Source organism: Chiloscyllium plagiosum, unplaced genomic scaffold (assembly GCF_037043375.1).
Source record: "Chiloscyllium plagiosum isolate Xiang-an unplaced genomic scaffold, Cpla_swu_hap1 HiC_scaffold_31, whole genome shotgun sequence".
Lineage (NCBI taxonomy): Eukaryota > Metazoa > Chordata > Chondrichthyes > Orectolobiformes > Hemiscylliidae > Chiloscyllium > Chiloscyllium plagiosum.
In genome coordinates, this window is record NW_028270169.1 from 54,640,393 (window position 1) to 54,662,863 (window position 22,471).

Below are 22,471 nucleotides of genomic sequence, written 5' to 3' on the forward strand. Positions count from 1 at the left end.
TAGCAAACCCTCCCATTTAAATGGCAAACCTAACTCTCCAGAAGCGCCCCCCCCCCCCCCCCCCCCCCCGAGTTGTTTCTGCAATGTTCCATGTAACACTTTTGGGTTGCGGTAAATTGCGGATAATTGAAACTGTGGAAACCGAATCAGAGGAACAGGAGTTCTCATGGACTGGAAATTAGAAATAGAAACAAACGCTGGAAATCAGGTCACGCAGAATTTGTGGAGAAAAAGTTAACATTTCAGGTTTATGACCTTCAGGGCTGGAAAGTGTTTAATGTAATTGGTTTTAGCAAGTATAGTGTGGGGCAAAAAAAGTGGGGGTGGAAGGAAAATAAACTTCTACCATAGGATGGAAGGCAGGAGAGATTAAATTATGAAATACATAAGTTTTATTTGACTTTCATGCAATGGCTGCATATGCTTGTAAACTATGCTGCAATTATGGTTTTTTATGCTTAATTTTTTTGTGAAAGCATAGAACATTTTATTATTGTCACGTACAGAGGTACAGTGAAAAGTGTACTGTTAGTGCTTTACAAGCAGATCGTACCATACACTTATATCAGGGTTTCAGAATAGAGTGCAGGATACAATGTTACAGCTGCTGGGAAGGTGCAGAGAGATTAACATTAGAGGTTCATTCAAAAGTCTGGGAACACAGTTTAACTTAATTGTTTTCTACAACTGATTATGCTTGAAAGTCATGGACGCGAACTGTTCTTCTACTCAAATGTATAATGAAATATCACTGTCAGTGTTAATTGCTAGTGAGACACTTTCTGACATAACAGTACTATTTCCAAATTCTAAAAGTGGTGAGGGAGGGATATGAAATGTTTATAGTCCTACATTTTGAAGTTCTTAATTTAGCTATTCTTTTAATCTTCTGTAGTTGAAAGAAAATAAATCATACTTCAAATTATAAAGGCCTTTTTTGTTTGCTTTGACATATTCCTTTATTATACATGTCAACAATTCAGGTGGTGTTTATAGGTTCAGATGCATAACTTTCCCATCTGCATTTAACTTGGCAGTTTTTATTTTTAAAATGATGCCTTCTGATGCCAGGTTCATCAATTTTTCTCCAATCGTTTTCCCAAAGTTAATGATTTATGTTTCTACTCGATGGGTCAATTAGCTCAGATGGTTGGACAGCTAATTTGTGATGGTGATGCCAATAGTATGGGTTCAGTTCCCATGCCGGCTGAGGTTACGTGAAAGACACTCCTTGTCAACTTCTTCACTCCCCTGAAGTGTGGTGACCCTTGGGTTAAGCGACCACCAGTTGTCTCCTTGAGAAAGTAGTCCTGTGGTCTGGTACAACTGTGGCAACTTTACCGTGCATTCTAAATCTCATGTAGTATTCTGCACTATAACAAACTTTACAATCTATCTTCCATTATCCGGATGTAATGTCTGTTTCATATTCATATTGTAACTTTCCAAAAATATAGTTTATTCATAACTTTTGCAGAAGTAAATTTCAAAACCTTTCAATTTGCACATAAAATGCAATAAATGTCAACTTTTCTATGCTGCACTTTGAGATGCCTCAATACAGTTGCAGTGTAAGTATTTTTTAGATATACATCTTAAGGAGTTTGACCGTTTCCAGCCTGTCAGTGGGCGATGGCTGAAAGGGCTTTGTCAATGGTCGTTCTCCCCCTTTGTGCCTTTTGTAATGTCTGCTCTAAGCTTTACTGACCCCTTAGCATGTAGCTTTCGAGCTTGGAACGTACCACTTTGCAACAATGTGTGGTGGGCAACTTCTTTCACTGGAAGATGAACAAGTTTGTTAGACTGATGAGCAAGTTTCACCAAAACGATGATCCCTGGCAGAAGTTGATGTTTTTGATAGTGTATGTTCCTAAGAGCAGCTCTCAGCCTGGTCGTGGTGCAAATTTAAACATTCTGCCAAATGACTTTGATCTGCTCCAGGAACAATCCGAATGGATCTACCACGTCTTTCTGCAGGGCTTTGGGAATGTTACGTGTGGACCAACATCTGATGGACTTGTGGTCAGCGTTGGTTTTCTGCACAAACTTCTCAATGAGGAACATGTATGTATGTACGTATGGTCCCAACTGCTTGGAGCATTTCACAATAGCATGGCCAAACACCAGGGAAAGGTAGAATCTGATTACATAGTGACACTTCGAGTTTGCATACTGCGGGTCTAAGCACAACTTGATGCAGCTAAACACAGCTGACTGTCATGAGGGTGACCTTGGCTTGGGTCCCTCCTTGATAGGATCTCTGACCTCCAGGCAAGGTTTATTATAAAAACGTTGCTTCATCTGTGCAGAAATACTATTCCACTCTTTGATGAAAATCTACTGGAGCTGTTTGGAATATAATGGAGCTGAAAGTTGATGTCACTGTATATGCACTTAGCCTTCAGATTTTGTAAAGCTCATCAGATGTAATTTGACCATCTTTCTGGCTGTTTAAGATTGAATACCAGAACAGAAGCATTGCAGCCAATAATGAATGAATGTAAATCATAAATTAAACCTTGAATTCCAGGTGTCTCAGTTTTAATAATTTACTCAGCAGTGAACTTGGACTTTACTGAAACATGAGAAACAGGGTCCTTTTTCAATTTGTCTCCCTCCATGAGGAATTTGTCTGTCCTTAAATATTTGGCCATTGGCTTTATTATTTACTCCCCTTCAAACTCAGCCTGTAGGCTGTCTTGTGTCTAGCTGCAAGTAGCTGTCAGGCAGCAGAACTTGTCTCAGCAGCTGCTTATTTCTGTTGCTTAATCTTCTGGTTTGGAATTCTGTGGATTTGGCCAGACTGGCTTACAGTATCTAATCCCAACTGGATTAGTTTTCATGCACCCACCAGATAATTTGTGCCAGCTCCCCATGTAGACACACTGGCTGAGCCCCTCAGTAAAGAAAATGCTTTAAGCCATCTCTTGAGCCTGCACACTCTGTCCCTGGCCACTCAGTGTCGGGACCATGGGCAAGTTGATAATTGTAGTTCTCCTCTTCAAAAGGTGAATTTAAAAATACAGATTCCTGCTATCAAGTCACCCTATCCACCTTTTTTTGTTTTGTGGAATTTGGAGTATTGCAGTTAGAGGGATGATGGCATTGAATGGTCTTTGGAGCAATTCTCCCTGGAAATGTGCCCAATAAACCTAGGAAGATCTGCTTGTTTACATCGCTGTCACTGTATTCAATAATACAGTGCCACGTCCAGTAAAGACATGTTGTATTCGTAACTTCAAGCATGGAGGCACTTCCTGTGGAATTGGCTTTTCAAATGAATGCATGCAGGCTAGCTGAGGGAGCTGCCAAATGTCATGTGACCTCTTCAGAATCTCTCTCCTTTGCAAAGAAATTGAATCCCTTGGGTGGGCACGTACTGCTGGAATGAGCACACCAAAACTAATGTCATCTGTGGAGTTTGCAGCTGCAAGTGTGAATGGCTGCCATCCAATCTCTATCGTTTTAGGTACACAGAGGCTATTGATCATGTAACAGATTCTGGCCTCAGGTACTGAAATCTTTTATCTCCAGACTCAGGAAAAGGCTGATACAGTCTAGAGAAGTCACCTGTAGAGACAACAGCTGCAGAAAAATGTTCCATATTTGTCTTGGAGACCCTGGAGATTGTAAAACATTTAAAGTCACCCAGTTCAATTGATAAATCCAAGCCCATTGGATATCCTGATATGAAAGCCAAAAGTACCTGACTTCATGACCTGTTGAATGTTCTTTTTCTTTTGAGGGATTCGGCAATAAATTTGATATGACGTTTGTTAGTTTGAATTCAAACAAACTATACAATTCTATAGTGGAAAAGTCTTCTGCCTTCACTTGACTGAGCTAAACATGCATTCCTTTTAATGGTTGAATGTGGTGTGTGGATGATAATATGGTTAGATTTCTTTGGGTGAGAGAATAACTATTTATTTTAAAACCTACTCTTTAATATAACCAGATGCTAAAGTAGGCTTATAAACACATGCCTACCTTTCCAAAACAACCAGACTGATTGCAAGTAGTAAGGGTTATCTCTCCTCCCATGGCCAATACAAGAATCTTCGCTTTTTGCACTGTTTCTCGGTCACTGCATCAATATGATTTTGGTTTCAGTTTGTGTGCCTTGTGTTCAAGTTAACATATTATACTTCAGCTAAATGGGGAAGATTTTACAATACTTACAGAACTTGAGTGCTTGTCATAACTGTTCATCACATGTAGTACTCATGTCTTTCTTTGGAAATTGAATTTTTCCCTTTTTTGTTCTCTGGCTCTAGTTGAAAATAGAAAAATAAGTAGCACAAACTTAACCCTTTCCAAATGTTTTGGATAACAAGTGTGGGTTTGTTGATTGTCCTGTAGAAAAAAATAACTTTTAACTGGTGTAGAAAAGCTGATTTTTGTTTTAAATATATGCTATCAGTTCAGATGAATTAATTTCATATACATTTAGCAGTACGGTATGTATACAGCTGTCAAAATGCAAGGATTTTGTGTTTTTCTATAACCAACTGCGAGGATTATTTGTTTGCTCAGGTTCCTCAATAATGCTTTATTCCTAAGGTTTGCTTAATGGGCGAATGCACTAATGAAGTGTAATGGTTTACTGGCTGGTTGTGACACAATACCACAAAAGTATACAAAATAGGAGCAGAAGCAGTCTATTTGACCTGTTGAGCTTACTCCACCATTCAGTAAGATCATGGTTGATCTGTTCCAATTTTCACATTTCCATCTCCTGATGTAAGACAAATAGCGACCAGCCGCCATGCAGTCAGGCTTTGGAGTTTTAGAAAGCAATATTGAAACCTAAAGGCTGTAAAATGTGTAAACCAGAAATGAGGTAGTGTTCCTTGAGCTTGTATTGTTCTTCATTAGAAAGTTACAGCAGGTCCACAATAGAACTGTTCACATGAAAGCAAGGGCATTTCTCCTAATTATCTTGATCATCTGTAAATTTAGCTACTGTGCCTTTTTGCTCATGTCATATTGGTCATTGATATAATTGTAAAATGTTGAGGCTGCAGTTTTTGCATGTAACTCCATGTAAATCAAAATAAGACTCTCATTTGTGTGTATTATGTTTACTGCAAGCCAGTCAGCCTTCTATCGGATTTTCTCCCACACCATGAACTCCTGTTTGCCAGCAATCATGTGTGGCATCATGTTAAGTGCCTTTTGAAATACAAGTACAGTACATCTAATGGCTTCCCTTTATTTACTTTGCACATTACTACTTCAAAGGACTCCTTTTAAAAAATGTGGTTTCTCATTCATAAAACCATGCTGGTTCTTCCCAATTCATCCTTGAAGTGTTCAGCTGTAACTTCCTTAATCAATTCTTTCCCACAAATTGATGTTGAGCTAAATGGCCTGTAGTTTCCTTTTTGTCTCCTTCCTTTTTTCCCTAGAGGATTTATTTGCTGCTTTCTAGTTTGATGGTATAGCAATATAAAACACATAGCAATATGTTGACTGTTTTGAATATTTTTCTAAAGAATCAGTGCACTACTCTAAGTGAAATGCTCTAACTGGAGTTAAGGATCTCTTTTTTTTTGGTTTTCTTACAGTTGATAAGAATGGTGAGGTGTGCATCTCAATCCTTCATGAGCCTGGGGAGGATAAATATGGATATGAAAAACCTGAAGAGCGCTGGCTGCCAATTCACACTGTAGAGACGATTCTTATTAGTGTGATTTCAATGTTGGCAGATCCAAATGGAGACTCGCCAGCCAATGTAGATGCAGCAGTAAGATCTTTTGTTTTGAGTTGGGACTTCAGCACTAACATTGCTTCTCATGGCCAGGTTTTCTCAAACAAAATTAGTCTGAGGCTATAATGGTGTTCTTAGTAACATTGGTTTCCATTATGAGTAACAGCAAGACCAAGATTCTCATCTGGGGAGTCTGATCAGAGGTCAGATTAAATCCAACAGGTTGTGAAATTCTAAGACCAGAACAAATGAACTCTTTTTTTATTTTCATAATTTTAAAAATTATAAGTGGGATGAAGTGAGTCTAAATTGATAACTGCTTTTTTTATATTATATATGATGTTTCTTTGTAATTTAGATTATCCTTTATTGATCCTCAATGGGGTTGCATTAAATTTTTCAATCGTGTATTTTGTAAAATTTTAAGTCTTGGAAGTGACATCTCATTAATAAGTAGCAACTTCATTGAACACAGTTCTAGTCAGTATGTTGTCTTTTTAATAGATTTTTGGGGAAAAGTTAAATTTATCATTTTGGCTGCTATTGTCTTGCTGTATGAAAACCTGGGAATAGGGGAATATGTTGCCGTTCAAGTAGATCTAGATTGACATTTTTTTTTTATTCTGATAATACCTAGGAATGCCCACTTCAGAGACATAGTTAATTCAATTGCCATTTGGGAAATGCTGGTAGAGAATTCTTGTTGCAGTGTTCTTCATGTCACTCCCACAGTCAGTGTTACTTGTCACCTACACCAGTAGGCGAAAGTGGGTACTGCAGATGCTGGAGCTTAGAGTCCATATTGGAGTGGTGCTGTTTCTGATAAAGGGCTTTTGCTTGAAACGCTGATTTTTTTTTTTCCCCCCCTGCTCCTCCAATACTGCCTGACCTGCTGTGCTTCCAGCACCAGTCTAATCTAAAATACACCAGTATGCCTTGGAAACTCAATACTATCAGATGGCATCTATGATGAAGTTTGCTTTGGACTGTACACCAACTGTACTTAAATTTGCTTCTAATATATTCATGGAATATGGGTATCACTACAAATCCAGCATTTAATGTTAAACAAAAACTGCAGATGCTGGAGTCCAAAGTAGACAAACAGGAGGTTAGAAGAATGGAGCAAGCCAGGCAGCATCAGGATGTGGAGAAGTCAATGTTTTTATTGCTAACCCTTTGGGACTAGATGAGGAGGTAGGGGGAGCTACAGATAAAGGGGCTGGGGTTGTGGTGAGGTATGTAGTGATAGGTGGACAAAGGTAGTGGGTATGACCTGGTTGGTGGTTGGGAGTGATAAATCTGGTTGTTAGCTGGTAGGAAGAGTTGGTAGGTGGAAAGGAGATGGGATAGGTGTGAAGGATATTGAAACTCTGTTAAATCCCTTGGGCTGTAGGCTGCCCAGGTGAAAGATAAGGTGGTGTTCCTCAAAGCTGCAGTCTGATTCATTGCAGCAATGGCAGAGGCCAAGGATATATGTTGGAGGGGAAATTGAAACGGGCAGTGACTGGGAGGTCAGGCTGGCTGTTTTGGGCCAGGCGAAGATGCTTGGTGAAACTGTCAACTAGTCTACATTTGATCTCACTGATGTAGAGAAGACCATATTGGGAGCACTGGATGCAGTAGACTAGGTTGGAGGAGATGAAGGTGAACTTCCATCTCACCTGGATGGAGGTGAGCGAGGTGGTGTAAGGCAGATGTTGCATCTTTTTCAGTTATGGGGAACGTACGGGAGGGGTTGGTGGAGAGTGGTGCGAACCAAGAAGTGGTGTAGAGCATGAGTCCTTGCAGAAGGCAGGGAGGGGTGGAGAGGAGCAAGATGTTCTGGGTGGTAGGGTCAGATTGAAGTTGTTGAAAGTGTTTTGAGGTTGTGTTAGAGGTGGAGGCTGGTGGGGTGGAAAGTGAGGACAAGGTGGGGGGAGATCCTATCTTTGTTTTTGGAGGGGTAGGTTTAGAGTAGTGGAACAGAGAATGGAGGTGTGGTGGAGGGCTGTCTGGATGATTGATTGGGCTGGGAGGGGAGGGGGGAGAATCATTGTTTGAAATAGGACATCTGGGATACTTGGGAGTGGAACTTCTCATCAGATGTGATGGACGAATTGGAAAACAGGCTGGACTACTTGCAGGGTGCAAGTTGGGAGGAGGCGGAGTCCGGGTAGTTATGGAAGTCTTGGTCTATAGTAAATATTGTTCCATAAACTGTTTCCACAGATGGAAACAGATCAAGACCGGGGAGGGAGGTGTTTGAGATAGACCAGATGAATTTGAGGGCAGGGTGGAAGTTGTTAGCTAATGTTAATTGGTTTCATGTTTTTCTATTTCACAAAAAAACTTAAGTTTTTGACAGGATTGGACGTTACAGATACTGGCAATTATGTTTCTGACCCCTTTGTTTGCCTTCAGTGTTGATTGAAATCTTGGCCACTTTTTTTCACCTTGAGAAAACATTGTTTTACTTACTTAGTAATTCAGCACGAGCTGAGGTGCACCTGAGCAAAGGTTGGCGCTTAGCCAGCTTTGTTGCAGCCCACTGGAGTTGTCTTGTAATGGTTGCATATTTGCATCCATTCTGGTTGGAGAGAAATAGCCCTTGGCTTAGTTATTTTTAATGAGCCACCTCCGATATCCTGCAAGACACCTCCAGGACTCTTAACTCAACTCCTGACTCGTGGCAGCAAAACCATTGCACCACAGGAGACCCAGTCCTTGAGTTACAATATTTACTAATCCGCCTGTTTCGATATGTTATTACACACCTCCTGGAGTAGGTAGGATTTGAACCTAGGCCTCCTGATCAAAAGGTGGGGGCACTACCACTCTGCCACAAACCCTTCGACATATTTAGAAAGAAGGCAGAACTTTGATATTGATCCCAATTTCTCAGCATAAAAATATTCAACCCATGAAAGTTTGTACAGTGCAGCCCTTGAGTTAGCCTGAAATGCAACCATTGTGTATACTTGCCATTGCCAGCCTTGATGGATCTGCAGTTACTTCCTGGTCACTCAGCCCTCATTTTGCTATTGCGTATTGTAGTTTAACATACTTTGTTAGAGGAATGAGTCACAATTAACTGGTTTTTGGATACTTTCACATTAATGTGGAAATTCAACATCCTGGTGATCATGGTTTTGTTGGATTTCTTATGACACCCTCCCATGCTGTCTTGCCTTCTGTATATCTTTTGTGAAAACCATACTAAAATTTACAGCTTTTGATTTCTGTTGTAAATCACACATCTCTCCACTTCTTTGAACTTGTATAGTGAGATTATCCACTCCTGTTGGCTCCTTAATTAGTATTTGAAATTCGTAATGTCCTGCTCCTGCCGAATGGTTACATTTTTTGACAGTTTTGGTGGATATTTAGTCAAAAGAATACTTGCGCAAAACTGTTGCAAAATGAAATTTTGGCACCTTTTTTACTCTGCATGTTAACGGAACTGAGAAAGCAAGATTCAGGCATAGTGTACAGATCATCATAGTTAATTCTGTCAAAGCTCTGCCTGAATGCTTGTGGAGCTGACTTCAAAATGGACTCCAGCATTTATTAAAACCTCCTGTTGAACACGAAATTTCTCAGCACTCTTGTGTATCACTGTACAGTTCAGGTGTCCCCCTGCCTGCCTGACATCTATCAGTTTTATGATCTTCATATCCTGACCAATACTTAAAAGTTATCTCATTGTTGCTTTCACTGCAGTTTTGACTTCACAGTGTACTAATTGCTTTCCTACACTGGCTGTAATTGCCACCAAACTAAAACCTCTGTGTTTGTACTATTTGTTTTTGGCCACCCTGAGGGAACACATTATGCTGCAATTTGAATTTCATGATTGGAAAATAAGTTTGTGTTACATTAAGAGTTTATGATCATCTTGGTATTTTGCCCTGTGATTTGTATTCACCCTCCTGCAACTCCCCAATTTTTAATATTTGGGCAACAGATGAATGTACTCTGATTTTGTTCGTTCTTTTCTCTGGCTTACAATTGTAGAAAGAATGGAGGGAAGACCGTAATGGGGAATTCAAAAGAAAAGTTGCACGCTGTGTAAGAAAAAGTCAAGAAACTGCATTTGAGTGATGTTTCGTTCACCAGGAAGCTTCACTTTCTGGTAAGGAAGATAGTGAACTTTCAATCGAGTGCAAAATTGACTAATTAGGATCTTTCCACTATCAGGCTGTTTTGTCATGTTGATTGATTGGAGAGAGTTAAACAGTAATAATATAGTTTTTTAGTTTATTGTCGAGACTTATGAACAGCAAAATGCACAGATTGGACTACAGCACCACCTCACTGGCCTCCCGATGCTATTGTTTTAACCTTAGATTTGATTCCCTGCAGTATGGCAACAGGTCCTTCGGCCCACCAAGTCCACACCGACCCTTCGAAGAGTAACCCACCCAGACGCATTCCCCTACCCTATATTTACCCTGACTAATGCACCTTACACGATGGCCAATTTACCTAACCTCTACATTTTTGGATTGTGGGAGGAAACCGGAGCACCTGGAGGAAGCCCACGCAGACGCTGGGAGAATTTGCAAACTCCACAAAACAGTCGCCCGAGGTGGGACTCTAACCTAGGTACCTGGCGCTGTGAGGCAGCAGTGCTAACCACTGAGCCGCTGTGCCATCCCAAGTCCAGCAAGTATGGACAGTTGAAGCCTTTAAGGTCAATGGTATGACTTGATCTACTGCACATGCCAAAGCAAAACATTATCAACGCTTAACTCTTATTTCACATTGACTTCAGGATGAGACTATAGTCAGATTTAGCATTGTTTGAGTTATATTCCAGTATCTGAAGTTTGTGCTATAGTTCGAGAGCTATGCTTATCGTTGTAAAATTCTTTCCTGCGTGGTACAGGTCAACTGAAGTACCCAAGTCCATTAAGCTCCAGGTTTGCTTTACTATCTCATCTGATCTTTTGTCACATAGTTGCTAGCATCCAAATGCTATAAATGTCACAAGTCATATGAAATGGCAGGAGTAAGCTATTCTGCCCCATAAGGCTGTTCTACTTGTTCAGTCTACAATGTATGCCTGGCATTTTGGATTAATTTTTTTTTCTTTAATTCCTGTTGAAGGTGAATTTACTGAGGCTTGGTGTCTTCAAAGGTAAAACTCTTTGTAAACTAACCAGTGATACATGAATTGATAATTGGCACTGTGACGCAAGAACCATCTTAAGTGAAGGTGCTTCCTTTTTTAAAAATACCAATGAGTTTCCCAACTAATGTTTGCTACTGGGAGCAAGCATAATGAGATTGAAAGGTGCCCTGAACACTTCCTCCCACAGTTTGCAGTCCTGTGGATTAAGCCAACTGGTTTGCATGTTGTCCAGGACAGCAGCATCTCCTGCAGATTCCACCAAGAATGACTAATTATTTAGTCTTTTTATTCAATAACAAAATAGCTTTGATTGTCCATCTGCCCTTCAAGATAATGGTGAGCTGCTTTTTTTTTTTTTGAACAAAGAATAGGTTTTAAATCATTTGACAGCCACATTGAGAGGGTACCACACATAAAGTAAATTTCATTGCTTTTGGTATTGGAGTCAGATTAGACATGGAAAGGACATGGAAAAGTTTCCTTCAAAAAGAAAAGCAAAAATGAACAAGTTAGGGTCTTGCAATGTGTAGTTTCACAATTGCCTTTACTCATACAAACATTGAAATTAGATGCAGGAGTAGACCACTTACTGCTGAGGCTCCTCCACCGTTGACTAGGCTCACAGTTCGTAAGCCAAGTCAATTTTAGCTCCTGCTAGTGAAAAGCCTTAAATGTCACTTAAAATTAATGATGTTTCTTCTCAACTGGCAGCTACGCCCTGTTACCAAAATGTAGGTGATATCCAATCATTTTCGATGCATGTATTTTCAAGTTTACACTATTTCCATATCAAGCCCCACCAATCAGCATAATCTCTTTTTTTTTCTTTTCCTCCCATGTTATTTTCAATAGTGCTGGGGAAAATACAACAAACTTATTTGCTTCAGTGGCCTTTGGGCATACAAGTCTTAAGAGTTGCTCAGATCAGTGAGAATGGAGGGGTAGAGTAGTATGAATGTGGTGAAAGGGATTAATATTAATCAGCAATTAAATAAAACACCAGTGAAACAGTCAGGGAGAGCTTGCCAAGTATGGAAAATTGGAAGTTAGCAGTTGCCTGATTGAAGCTCCCAGTTGTAAATCCTTTACCCTTAATCTTCCAGTTAATATGAAATACAGGAAAATTGGAGCCACTTGGTTTCTTTACATTTTGTAGAATACTAATGAATCAAATTGGATTCATTAGCATTCTACAAACAACTATAAAGAAACCAAGTGGCTCCAATTTACCTGCATTTCATATACATTGTGGCACAATCCCCAGTAGTGTATAATTAATCAGTTACTGTTTGAAAGGAAGCTAAATTGATATGTTTTACACTGGGAAAATAGGTTTTTCAGAGTTTTTAGAAATCTGTTTAAAAAATGCTTTTGAGATCTCCACAAGAGACTTGTAGCCCATGTGAGGCTGCATCTGATGTACTGGTAGGATATGTTTGCTTTTAAACGATGGTATTAAAGCTTGTTTTAAGAATTTGCACTAAATTGAAGCAATAACTAATGGGAAATTTGAGTTGCAGGTCTCCAATTAAGAACCAACATGGCACTGTTGACTTTCTGCACTCAACCCACCAATTGTTGGACCTCTTCAAACTGGTAACAAGTTGGAAATCCTGGATAGGCATTATGGAGCTGCGAGTGAATTATGCCATCCTCATTGTTGAGTAAAACCTATCGTGCCAACTTGGGGAGGGGGGGACAAAATGATGCATCAGGATTCCTGTGAACTGCTTTGATCTTCAGGAGAAATTGTAAAGACGTGTACATAGCACAACATTATCTGGATATTCTATATACTGTACTTAGACACCCACAATATGCATTGTACCAAATTATAGCTTGCTTGTAGTTAGAGAATCGTGTAAATTCTGAAAGATTTTAGCAAGGGGGCTTTGTGCATTCAATTTTCTTAAGTTTACTATTAAAACGAAACCAGTCTTGTAAAAGGTATCTTGCACTGTCAAACTGAAAGTTGCATTTATCAATGTTTTAAAATGGATTCCATTGTGAGAATGTTTTGCCAGATATTCTGATGCATTAACACTTGGCCTAAAATATTTTGGGCATGAATAATTTGCAGATGTTCAAATTTAATATGCAGATACTTTTGGTTCTACAGCAAGGGGTTAAAGTTTATACCTGAATTTGAAAATTAGCCAAGGTGACCTCATTAGTCTTCACTGCCCAACTGCTGAAACAATGTTTTGAGCTTGACTTGTGGGGAGTGTTTGAAGTAGGTTTCACATGTTTAGGTGTAGGCTTTCACCCTTCTCAGTGGGAGTTTGAGGACTTTTTTGGTATTAAAATGCTGTTTGTGTGTGTGCGTTTTCTTTCCTTTCTAGCTATAATGCAGATTTTCTGCTGGAGTGTACAAAGAGAAATGGTGATGTATATTTTCATGTAATTTGATTTTTGGAATTCTGTCACCTGTAGTGAAAGTTCTTCCAAAATATAATTGTTTTCCAGTATGAGTTGTCAGTTTCAGTTGTGTAAAACCTCTCAATTGCACTTTTGTTTCATGGAAATTATTAAAATTTGAACTCAAACAAAATAGGGATCCAATGGATTGAACTCTATGCAACTAATTGTACTTTAGTACAATAACTTACATTCTGCTTACAGTGTACTTGAATACCATCTTAAGACAGCTCTTGTTATATTAAATATTTTAAATACACTGCACACTTTAATTTTTATACTTTTTTGGGGGTTGGTGCTGGCGTAAATCTAGGAAAGAAAGGGGAGAGATTAGTTCTTGCACTTCACTAGTGAGTACTGTGTCTCTTACAGAATGTAGAACATATAGTACAGTACAGTGACAGGTCCTTCTGCATTGTTTAATTTTACTCCTTCATGGGTGAGACCTCCTTTGGGATCCAGTACAGTTTTGGATTGAGGGGCACTGGGCTGTTAGTATTGGCATCACAATGCACAGTAATTTTAAATCATCTATTCACATGTGGGTAATTTGCTTTGACTTGTCAAGCCCCCTGAACAAGTGGAACACTTGTAAGATTTATTGGATTTTAAAATTGACTTTTGAATGGATGGGCAGACTGTAGCTGAGATGTGGGAGGCAGTGTTAGGTCAGAAACTCCCTTGATAGTCAGTGCTTGTGGTGTGCCTGAGAGTGAATATTGGAGCTGCAGGTTCTCCATTTCAGTATTAATGAGATGCTGTTATATCATGCAAAAAAAAGTCCATCCGGTATAAATAGCAGAAATGGCATTTTAACTTTAAAAGCAAAGTGATTTAAGGTCAGGGGAGTATCATCTAAATGAGATGCAAAATTGGAGAAAATATTAAAACTATTTTAGGGTTGTTGGTACACCAACTAAATCAGATGAAACTATTATCAAAGCAAAGATTAAACTTTACCAATTAAAAGCGAAGTTGTAATCTCCAGTTTTATTCCTGACTAATAAGATTTTTAAGGTACTGTAATGGAAGTGTTGAATTTAAGCTCTGGGAAATTTACAATAAGGGCTATAATGCTGACAGTGAGCTTAAGTGGTTTAAAAGTACATCCAAGAAAATCCCATGCTGAGAACATGGATTAAAGCCATAGAAAATGCAATGACATGTTTAGTGAAAAGTCTTTCAGGTGTATTATGGGAAAAACCACAAATCAGTGGTGAGACCGATGCCCTTGCTAATGAATTAATACAACAAGGAGTAGTCCTGGATTCTGAAACTGTGCAACTCACTTGACATTTAAAATTTGAAGCTCCAAAATTAGTTTAGCCCAATGCTAACTATAGAGACTAATCATGTCTGCAATTTCTGAGGTTGAATCACTTTCCGAAGTAACTGAGCCAGACAATATTTCCTGAAAGAGAAATGCATGTGTCAAGTGATCTGAAACATCAGGACCTCTTTTAGCCAGGAATGTACTGTTCCTATGTTGTCAGTCATTATGCATTAAGTACAATATGCCTGTTAAAGGTGTAAATTAAAGCTTTTGCTGCAAAATTTACTCCTGATATTTATTTTTATTAAGGTGCTATGTTCATTTAAACTCAATGCTAGAAATCACAGCAGTATTTTCATGTTAATGTTGCTAGACAACATTTGTTGCATTTTAGCATGCAAATAGAGAAATGTCAGGCAACGTAGTGAACAGCTACCCTAGGCACAGTCAATGACTTGCATTTATACAGTGCCATTTAATGTCATGACATCACTTTACAAGCATTATCAAACAAAATTTGTCATTGAGCTACATTGGGTGAGGACAGATGGAATTTAAGGCCAGTGGGTTTCACAGAATGGATAAGATTTTAAGATGGAAATATTGTATACCCAGGATATAATGTAGATCAGCAAGCCTAGAGGTGAGGGAGTAGAACTTAATGTGAATTGGCACATGAAAAGCCAGAGTTTTGGATGGCTTCAGGTTTGTCAGGAGGTAAACCTTCGAATGTCAGCAAAAGCATTGCAGCGAAACCAAGATACTACACATAGCTTCCCTACAGTGTGGAAGCGGGCCAAGTGGCCATTGAGTCCACACCAAACCTCTGAAGAGCATCCTTATCCCTACCCCTGCATTTACCATGGCTAATCTGCCTAATATATTTTGTGTAACTGCAAAGCATGTAGCAGAGTTGTTTTAATGGAAAACTGTAACTATCTTATACTTTGGGAGAGGTAGGTGAGTGCACCCTGGACACCATATGGGCAATTTAGCATGGCCAATCCACCTAACCTGCACAGTTTGGATTGTGGGAGGAAACCCACACAGACACTGGAAGAATGTGGAAACTCAACTGCAGACAGTTACCTGAGGCTGGAATCGAACCCGTGCTCCTGTTCTGTGCCGTATTGGGGATCTGAAATAAAAACACTACTTGAGAAATTCAGGAAGTCTGGTAGCATGTGTGGAGAGAAACAGATATGTTTAGTGTCTAATGTTTATACTCCACTTGAGCATTTTCCAAATTTTTTATTGCCATCTTTTATTTTCTCACCTAATTCTTTAATTTCTCATCTAATTCTCATCCTAACCATCAAATTTGTTCTTCCTCCTTTTGCATGTGATAATGGAGTTCCATTTTCTGACGATTTTGGAAGTAGGTTTCTTCTGAATTTTTCACTGGATTTCTTAGTGACTACTGTTGTACCAATACCGAGATGTACTGGTTCCCACAAGAGGGAACAGCTCTGTGACCGCCCACTCTGTGACCGCCCTCTCTGAATTTAAGGCCTCTGTTAGATTATGGTTAGGCCGCACTGGGTTGAAAATGGATTGGTTTAATCATATTAGTTGCCTAAGGAATGGTATAGGATCAGGGACTGAAAGTAAAGGCTTCAGTCTTGATGTTTAGTTGGAGGGAATTTTTGGTCACCCAGTCCTTGCTACAAGACAAGCAGTCTGACAATTTGATGCAATTCAAATGCTTTTTTAAAAAACGCTTGTTAGAAATTTCCTTTTACATAGTTAGAGTATGGGTTACTTGTTAATGGGAGAGGTTAGGGTAGAAACAGTCTTTTTCACGGAAGAGATGTGGTGGGTTTAGTTTTACTTTGGGGAAGGTGACCTATGATTACTTTTGTGTTACTGTAGCTGACCTTTTGGATTTTTAAATTTTCTTTATAAACTTAGACATATTCCAAGATGTTGACTCCTTGCTGACCACTGTTCATAAAGCTGGCTGTCTTCAGCTGCATGGCAATAGCTAGTTCATCATTCTGACCTCAGTGGTGGAAAACTGAGGACTGGGAAGCTTTTAAAGAGCAACAGAGGATTACTAAGAAGGAAATACGCAGAGGGAAAATGAGGTACGAAGGTAAACTGGCCAAGAATATTGAGGATAGTAAAAGCTTTTTTAGGTATGTGCAAGGCAAAAAAATGGTTAGGGCAAAAATTGGGCCCTTGAAGCCAGAAACAGGGGAATATATTACTAGGAACAAAGAAATGGCAGAGGAATTAAATGGGTACTTCAGATCTGTGTTTGCTTGTGTCTTCCCAAGTGATCTCCCTGAGGTAACAGTGGCTGAAGGACCTGAACTTAAGGGAATTTATATTTGCCAGGATTTGGTGTTGGAGAGACTGTTAGGTCTGAAGGTTGATAAGTCTCCGGGGCCTGATGGTCTGCATCCCAGGGTGCTGAAGGAGATGGTTCGGGAAATCGTGGATGCGTTGGTGATTATTTTCCAGAGTTCAATAGATTCAGGGTCGGTTCCTGAGGATTGGAGGGTGGCTAATGTTATACCACTTTTTAAGAAAGGTGGGCGAGAGAAAGCAGGTAATTATAGACCAGTTAGTTTGACCTCAGTGGTGGGAAAGATGCTGGAGTCTATTATAAAGGATGAAATTACTGCACATCTAGATAGTAGTAACAGGATAGGACAGAGTCAGCATGGATTTATGAAGGGGAAATCATGCTTGACTAATCTTCTTGAATTTTTTGAGGATGTAACTATGAAGTTGGATGAGGGAAATCCAGTAGATATAGTGTACCTGGACTTTCAGAAAGCTTTTGATAAAGTCCCACACAGGAGGTTAGTGAGTAAAATTAGGGCGCATGGTATTGGGGGCAAAGTACTAGATTGGATTGAAAATTGGTTGGCTAATAGGAAACAAAGGGTAGTGATAAACGGCTCCATTTCGGAATGGCAGGCAGTGACCAGTGGGGTACCGCAGGGATCCGTGCTGGGACCACAGCTTTTTAGAATATATGTTAATGATATAGAAGATGGTATCAGCAATAACATTAGCAAATTTGCTGATGATACAAAGCTGGGTGGCAGGGTGAAAAGTGAGGATGTTAGGAGATTACAGGGTGACCTGGACAAGTTAGGTGAGTGGGCAGATGCAGTTTAATGTGGATAAATGTATGGTTATCCACTTTGGTAGCAAGAATAGGAAGGCAGATTACTACCTCAATGGAATCAATTTATGTAAAGGGGCAGTACAGAGAGATATGGGTGTTCTTGTACACCAGTCAATGAAGGCAAGCATGCAGGTACAGCAGGTAGTGAAGAAGGCTAATAGCATGCTGACCTTCATAACAAAAGGAATGGAGTATAGAAGCAAAGAGGTGCTTCTGCAGCTGTATAGGGCCCTGGTGAGACCACACCTGGAGTACTGTGTGCAGTCCTGGTCTCCAAATTTGAGAAGAGACATTCTGGCTATTGAGGGAGTGCAGCGTAGGTTCACGAGGTCAATTCCTGGAATGGCAGGATTACCTTACACTGAAAGACTGAAGCAACTGGGCTTGTATACCCTTGAGTTTCAAAGATTGAGAGGGGATCTGATTGAGATGTATAAGATTATGAAAGGATTGGACACTCTGGCAGTAGGAAACATATTTCCACTGATGGGTGAGTGCCGAACCAGCGGGCACAGCTTAAAAATACGGGGTAGACCATTTAGGACAGAGCTCAGGAGCAACCTCTTCACCCAGAGAGTGGTGGCTGTGTGGAATGCTCTGCCCCAGAGGGCAGTGGAGGCCCACTCTCTGGATTCATTTAAGGAGGAGTTGGATAGAGCTCTCAAAGATAGTGGAATCAAGGGTTATGGAGATAAGGCAGGAACAGGATACTGATTAGGAATGATCAGCCATGATTATATTGAATGGCGCTGCAGGCTCGAAGGGCTGAATGGCCTACTCCTGCACCTATTGTCTATCATATGCTTGTCTGGGTGTTGAACACAGCCTTGCTGGGCCATTTTTCCATGGAAGATCGAAGTGGAGTTCAGTCCTATTGTGATCGGCTTTCCCTATCATCTTCCTGCTGCAGAACTGTCACCAATTCTTTTTTTCCAAAAAAAGTTCATTCCTGTGCTGTATCCATTCTGTCCTCTGTCCCAAAAGCGCTCCTAAGCAAGCACTTCGCTATTCTCTAAGCCCTGTAAATCTTTTCAGATAATTGGCTAATTCCCTTTTGAAAGTAATGTCGATTTCACAGTATTCTGTAGCACTATTCAGATCCTAACCTTCTTTAATTTTCTTCAAAAGAAAAAACATTTATTCTTTTCCTGATCACGGGTCGGTAAAGTGATGCTGCCATCATTATCTCAATGCTTTTATCGATCATCAAAAAACTTTTCCAGTTGAGCCTCTGGCATAGGAGGAGAAAGAGAATTTCAAGATTTGGCACTTGTATAGGTAGGGTAGTTTTAAATTTCTGGAGCAGGTGATCACTGGTACATTGGCTGCTAACAATTCAGTACCTTTTAACATGAGGCTTCCTAGCAGTATGCATTGTTGTGACCATGGTAGGAACTGTGCACTGGAAATCAAGCTCTACTACCTTGGGTCTTCACATGTGAAACATGATCAATTTGATCAGGATGGTTAATGCTTGACTGTCACCACAATCTGACAAGATTTAAGAAGGATTTGTTTTCTTAATCTTTCATAATAAAGAGCCTGTCCTTTTGAGAAAGAAACAATAGTAATTACAATTGCAAACCTAAACACCCACCCGACATGCTCATGCACACATTCATAAACTGGGCAGAGACAGATGAGGCAGTCTTAGAAATGTCACAGGTGGAAGATAGACAAAAAGGCGTGATATCTTTGTACCAAAGCCCAACTGCAAATGGAGTGGCATAAGGTGACTTTATTCTTTTCGGCTCTTGGTTGCAATATCACGGTGGTGGTGCTGGTCCTCAATCTGGTAATTGGTCACTTGGACCTAGGTCTTGGTTTTGGTTTAGAATTGTTCATTCTTTCTCAAACACTTTTTTTGTTGTTTTGCCAACTACGAGGGAGAGCAATTTTCAGCTTGCTTATGGGTATTGGTTGAAGGAGCAGCGCTCTGAAAGCTCGTGCTTCCAATTAAACCTGTTGGGCTATAACCAGGTATTTTGGCGGTCCTTGTCCGATCTTACTGCTGTCTCCTCTGTTGAATGTCAAGCTGCTACTTTAAGTCCGTCCGTCCGTCCTGGAGCTGGCATGTCCCTGAAGTATCCAGATCCAGCTTCCATCAAAATTATTGTCTTCCGTAGCTATCAACTGACCTCACAATTGCACCTCAGTTTTTTTTTAATATAGAAAATTACTTCTCTGTAATCTAAGCCTTCATTCTTCCAATTTATATTTGCAAATAAACTATCTGTAATCCTTTAGAGCTTGTAGAGCCAGAGTCCTGCATGATCTTGCTACTAAGAGGAACTGGAAACCATATTTGATTTTTTTTTTGAAAAAGCTTTTATCCCTGGTCACTTCATGTAAGATTGCCCATGCTGCAGTCAAATGATTTTCCTGTTGAAACATTGCATTTCTCATTCAGCTGGTTCACTAAACTGACTGAGCATTGTTGTCTCTGGAGAGTTTGCACAGCAATGCTTTTTTTTTTGGCTTAATGCAACTCCATGTCTTGTGAAATAAGGAATTGGTTACCTTTTAAATGCTTAACTGTTGGCACGGTTAAAATGTCCATAGTGAGCATCAGAATTGTAATTGACCACACTTTGGATTTTCCAATTTTGTAGAATGTATTGCTTATAGTAGACAAGATTATGGGTCAAAAGTTTCCCAAACTACACTAGTTCCATTTGCCTGCATTTGGCCTATGTCCCTCTTAATCTTTCCTATTCGTACCTGTCCAAATGTCTTTTAAATCTTGTAACTGTGTACCTGCATCTTCCACTTGCAGTTCATTCCATATATGAATCACTCTGGAAATGTTGCCTCTCAGGTCCCTCCGCTTCTTTCCCTCTCTCCTTAAGTTTGCGCCCTCTTGTTTTGGACTCCTGAGGCAAAAAAACCATGGCTAATCACCCTATTTGGGGCAGCACGGTGGTACAGTGGTTAGTACTGCTGCCTCACAGCGCCAGAGACCCGGGTTCAATTCCTGACTCAGGCAACTGACTGTGTGGAGTTTGCACATTCTCCCCGTGTCTGCGTGGGTTTCCGCCGGGTGCTCCGGTTTCCTCCTGCAGACCCAAAAGTGTGCAGATTAGGTGAATTGGCCATGCTAAATTGCCTGTAGTGTTAGGTAAAGGGGTAAATGTAGGGGAATGGGTGGGTTACGCTTCGGTGGGTCGGTGTGGGCTTGTTGGGCCAAAGGGCCTGTTTCCACACTGGCGTAAGTAGATTGGATTACTTACAATGTGTGTATGGGAGGAGTTGCCAGAGAAAGTGGTGGAAATGGATACCATTACAGCACTTAAAAAGTGTCTGGATAGTTTTATAAAAATATTTGCTAAATACTAGCAAATGGGGCTCATCAGTTTCTGATATGTGGTAGGCACAGTACTCTGTACACATAACCTACCCTACCTGCTTTAGAACGAACATTGGTATATGACAATAATCACTGAGATAAAGGGGAGGTAAGGAAATGGTGGAATTTTACCCTGTAATTCCTCTATCTCCCAACAACGGCATAAGGGTAGAGGAGCTGTTTAACTGTCTATCAGTATGGCTATATTAACTTTAAGGAAGAAAGCATCCTTCTGGAAAAGACCTGAGCTGTTCTACATACAATTTGTATGCACTAGCATGCTATTGTTCTGTAAAAGATACTTAAGTGAATAATTAATGGCAACAAGATGGATAATGAATTGAAGGATATGGGCATCATGTTGTTCAATTTCCTTAATGTTTCTCACATTATGACTCAATCGCATGCCTTAATTTCTTTTCCAGTGTTGCAGTCCTACGTAATGCTCTGTTCACTATGGCTGTTGAAGAAAGCTGCCGCTATCATTTCAACAATGCAATGAATGCTGACATCCCATCACCAATTCGTCTTCATTTACATGTGAACTGTGCTTGATTATAGTACTGCTTCATAATGGGCTCAAACATTATTATGTCAGTCTCTTACACTCATCCTTTTTTTTGACATTCCTGCTTTTTTAAATACCCCAACACTCCTGCCTAACTGTGGTAGTGCTTATTTTTTCCCCACCCAGCACCCATGTTTGTGTCTCACACCTGCACACGCGTGAAAGACACAAGGTGTACAAATCTTTATTTAGTTTCCGCCACCAGGAAGAACAGAAACACACGTGGCCAGTGCCAAGCAGTGTGTTCACATCAAAGGGCAATGCTACGTGATCAAACAGTGAAGGGGAGGGCAGGGATTAAATCAAAATAGAGTTGGAGGGGAAAATAATGCACTCCACTCCCTGTGGTGCCAACCTCTCCCTGAATTGCTTAAAGGTGGTGGTGGACACCCGTGTGCTCCTTCTCCAGAGACACCTGGGCTCTAATGTACTTTTTAAAAAATATAACAGGACATTCGACACTCCTGTTGTTTTCCCCCAGCATCCATGGTGTGTTTGTGCAGGTGTGAGAGACACAAGGTGCACGAATCTTTATTCAGTTTCCACCACCAGGAAGAAAGGAAACACCCAAGTAGCCAGTTACCAGCACCGCCCTTCACATCAAAGGGCAATGCTGTGTGATCAAAACAGTGAAGAGGAGGGCAGGGATTAAATCAAAATAGAGTTGGAGGGGAAATAATGCGCTCCACTCGCTGCGGTGCCCACCTCTCCCTGAACAACTCCAGGGTGTTAGTGGACACCGCATGCTCCTTCTCCAGAGACACCCAGGCTCGAACATACTAATCTTTTATATCTGTCAGCCAGGGCACCCTGTTTGGACCAGATTAACAGCCCCACTTAAGGAATGCTTATTCTATGAGGTCCAGCTGCCTGACCTTGTTACAATCCCTACATT

General features: G+C 40.3%; 1 protein-coding gene across 5 annotated transcripts in view; it reads left to right on the forward strand.

The window, feature by feature from the left end:
• The window catches only part of ube2g1a (ubiquitin-conjugating enzyme E2G 1a (UBC7 homolog, yeast)), an 80,436-nt gene extending 58,656 nt beyond the window's left edge, over nucleotides 1-21,780 (forward strand). For 2 of the 5 annotated variants that reach the window (XR_006315833.2, XR_006315832.2), the window contains exons 4-7: nucleotides 5,571-5,749; nucleotides 9,710-9,827; nucleotides 10,805-10,835; nucleotides 12,350-13,297. Coding sequence is in view for 3 of the 5 variants with exons in the window: in XM_087977548.1 (XP_087833674.1) it covers nucleotides 16,603-17,652 (1,050 nt within the window). In the remaining 2 variants the exon portion in view is untranslated. Of the gene's footprint in view, nucleotides 1-5,570; nucleotides 5,750-9,709; nucleotides 9,828-10,803; nucleotides 10,836-12,349; nucleotides 17,793-21,433 lie in introns of those variants that run through there. The other 3 variants (XM_087977549.1, XM_043718815.2, XM_087977548.1) reach the window with 3 other exon arrangements.
• Nucleotides 21,781-22,471: the final 691 nt, after the last annotated feature.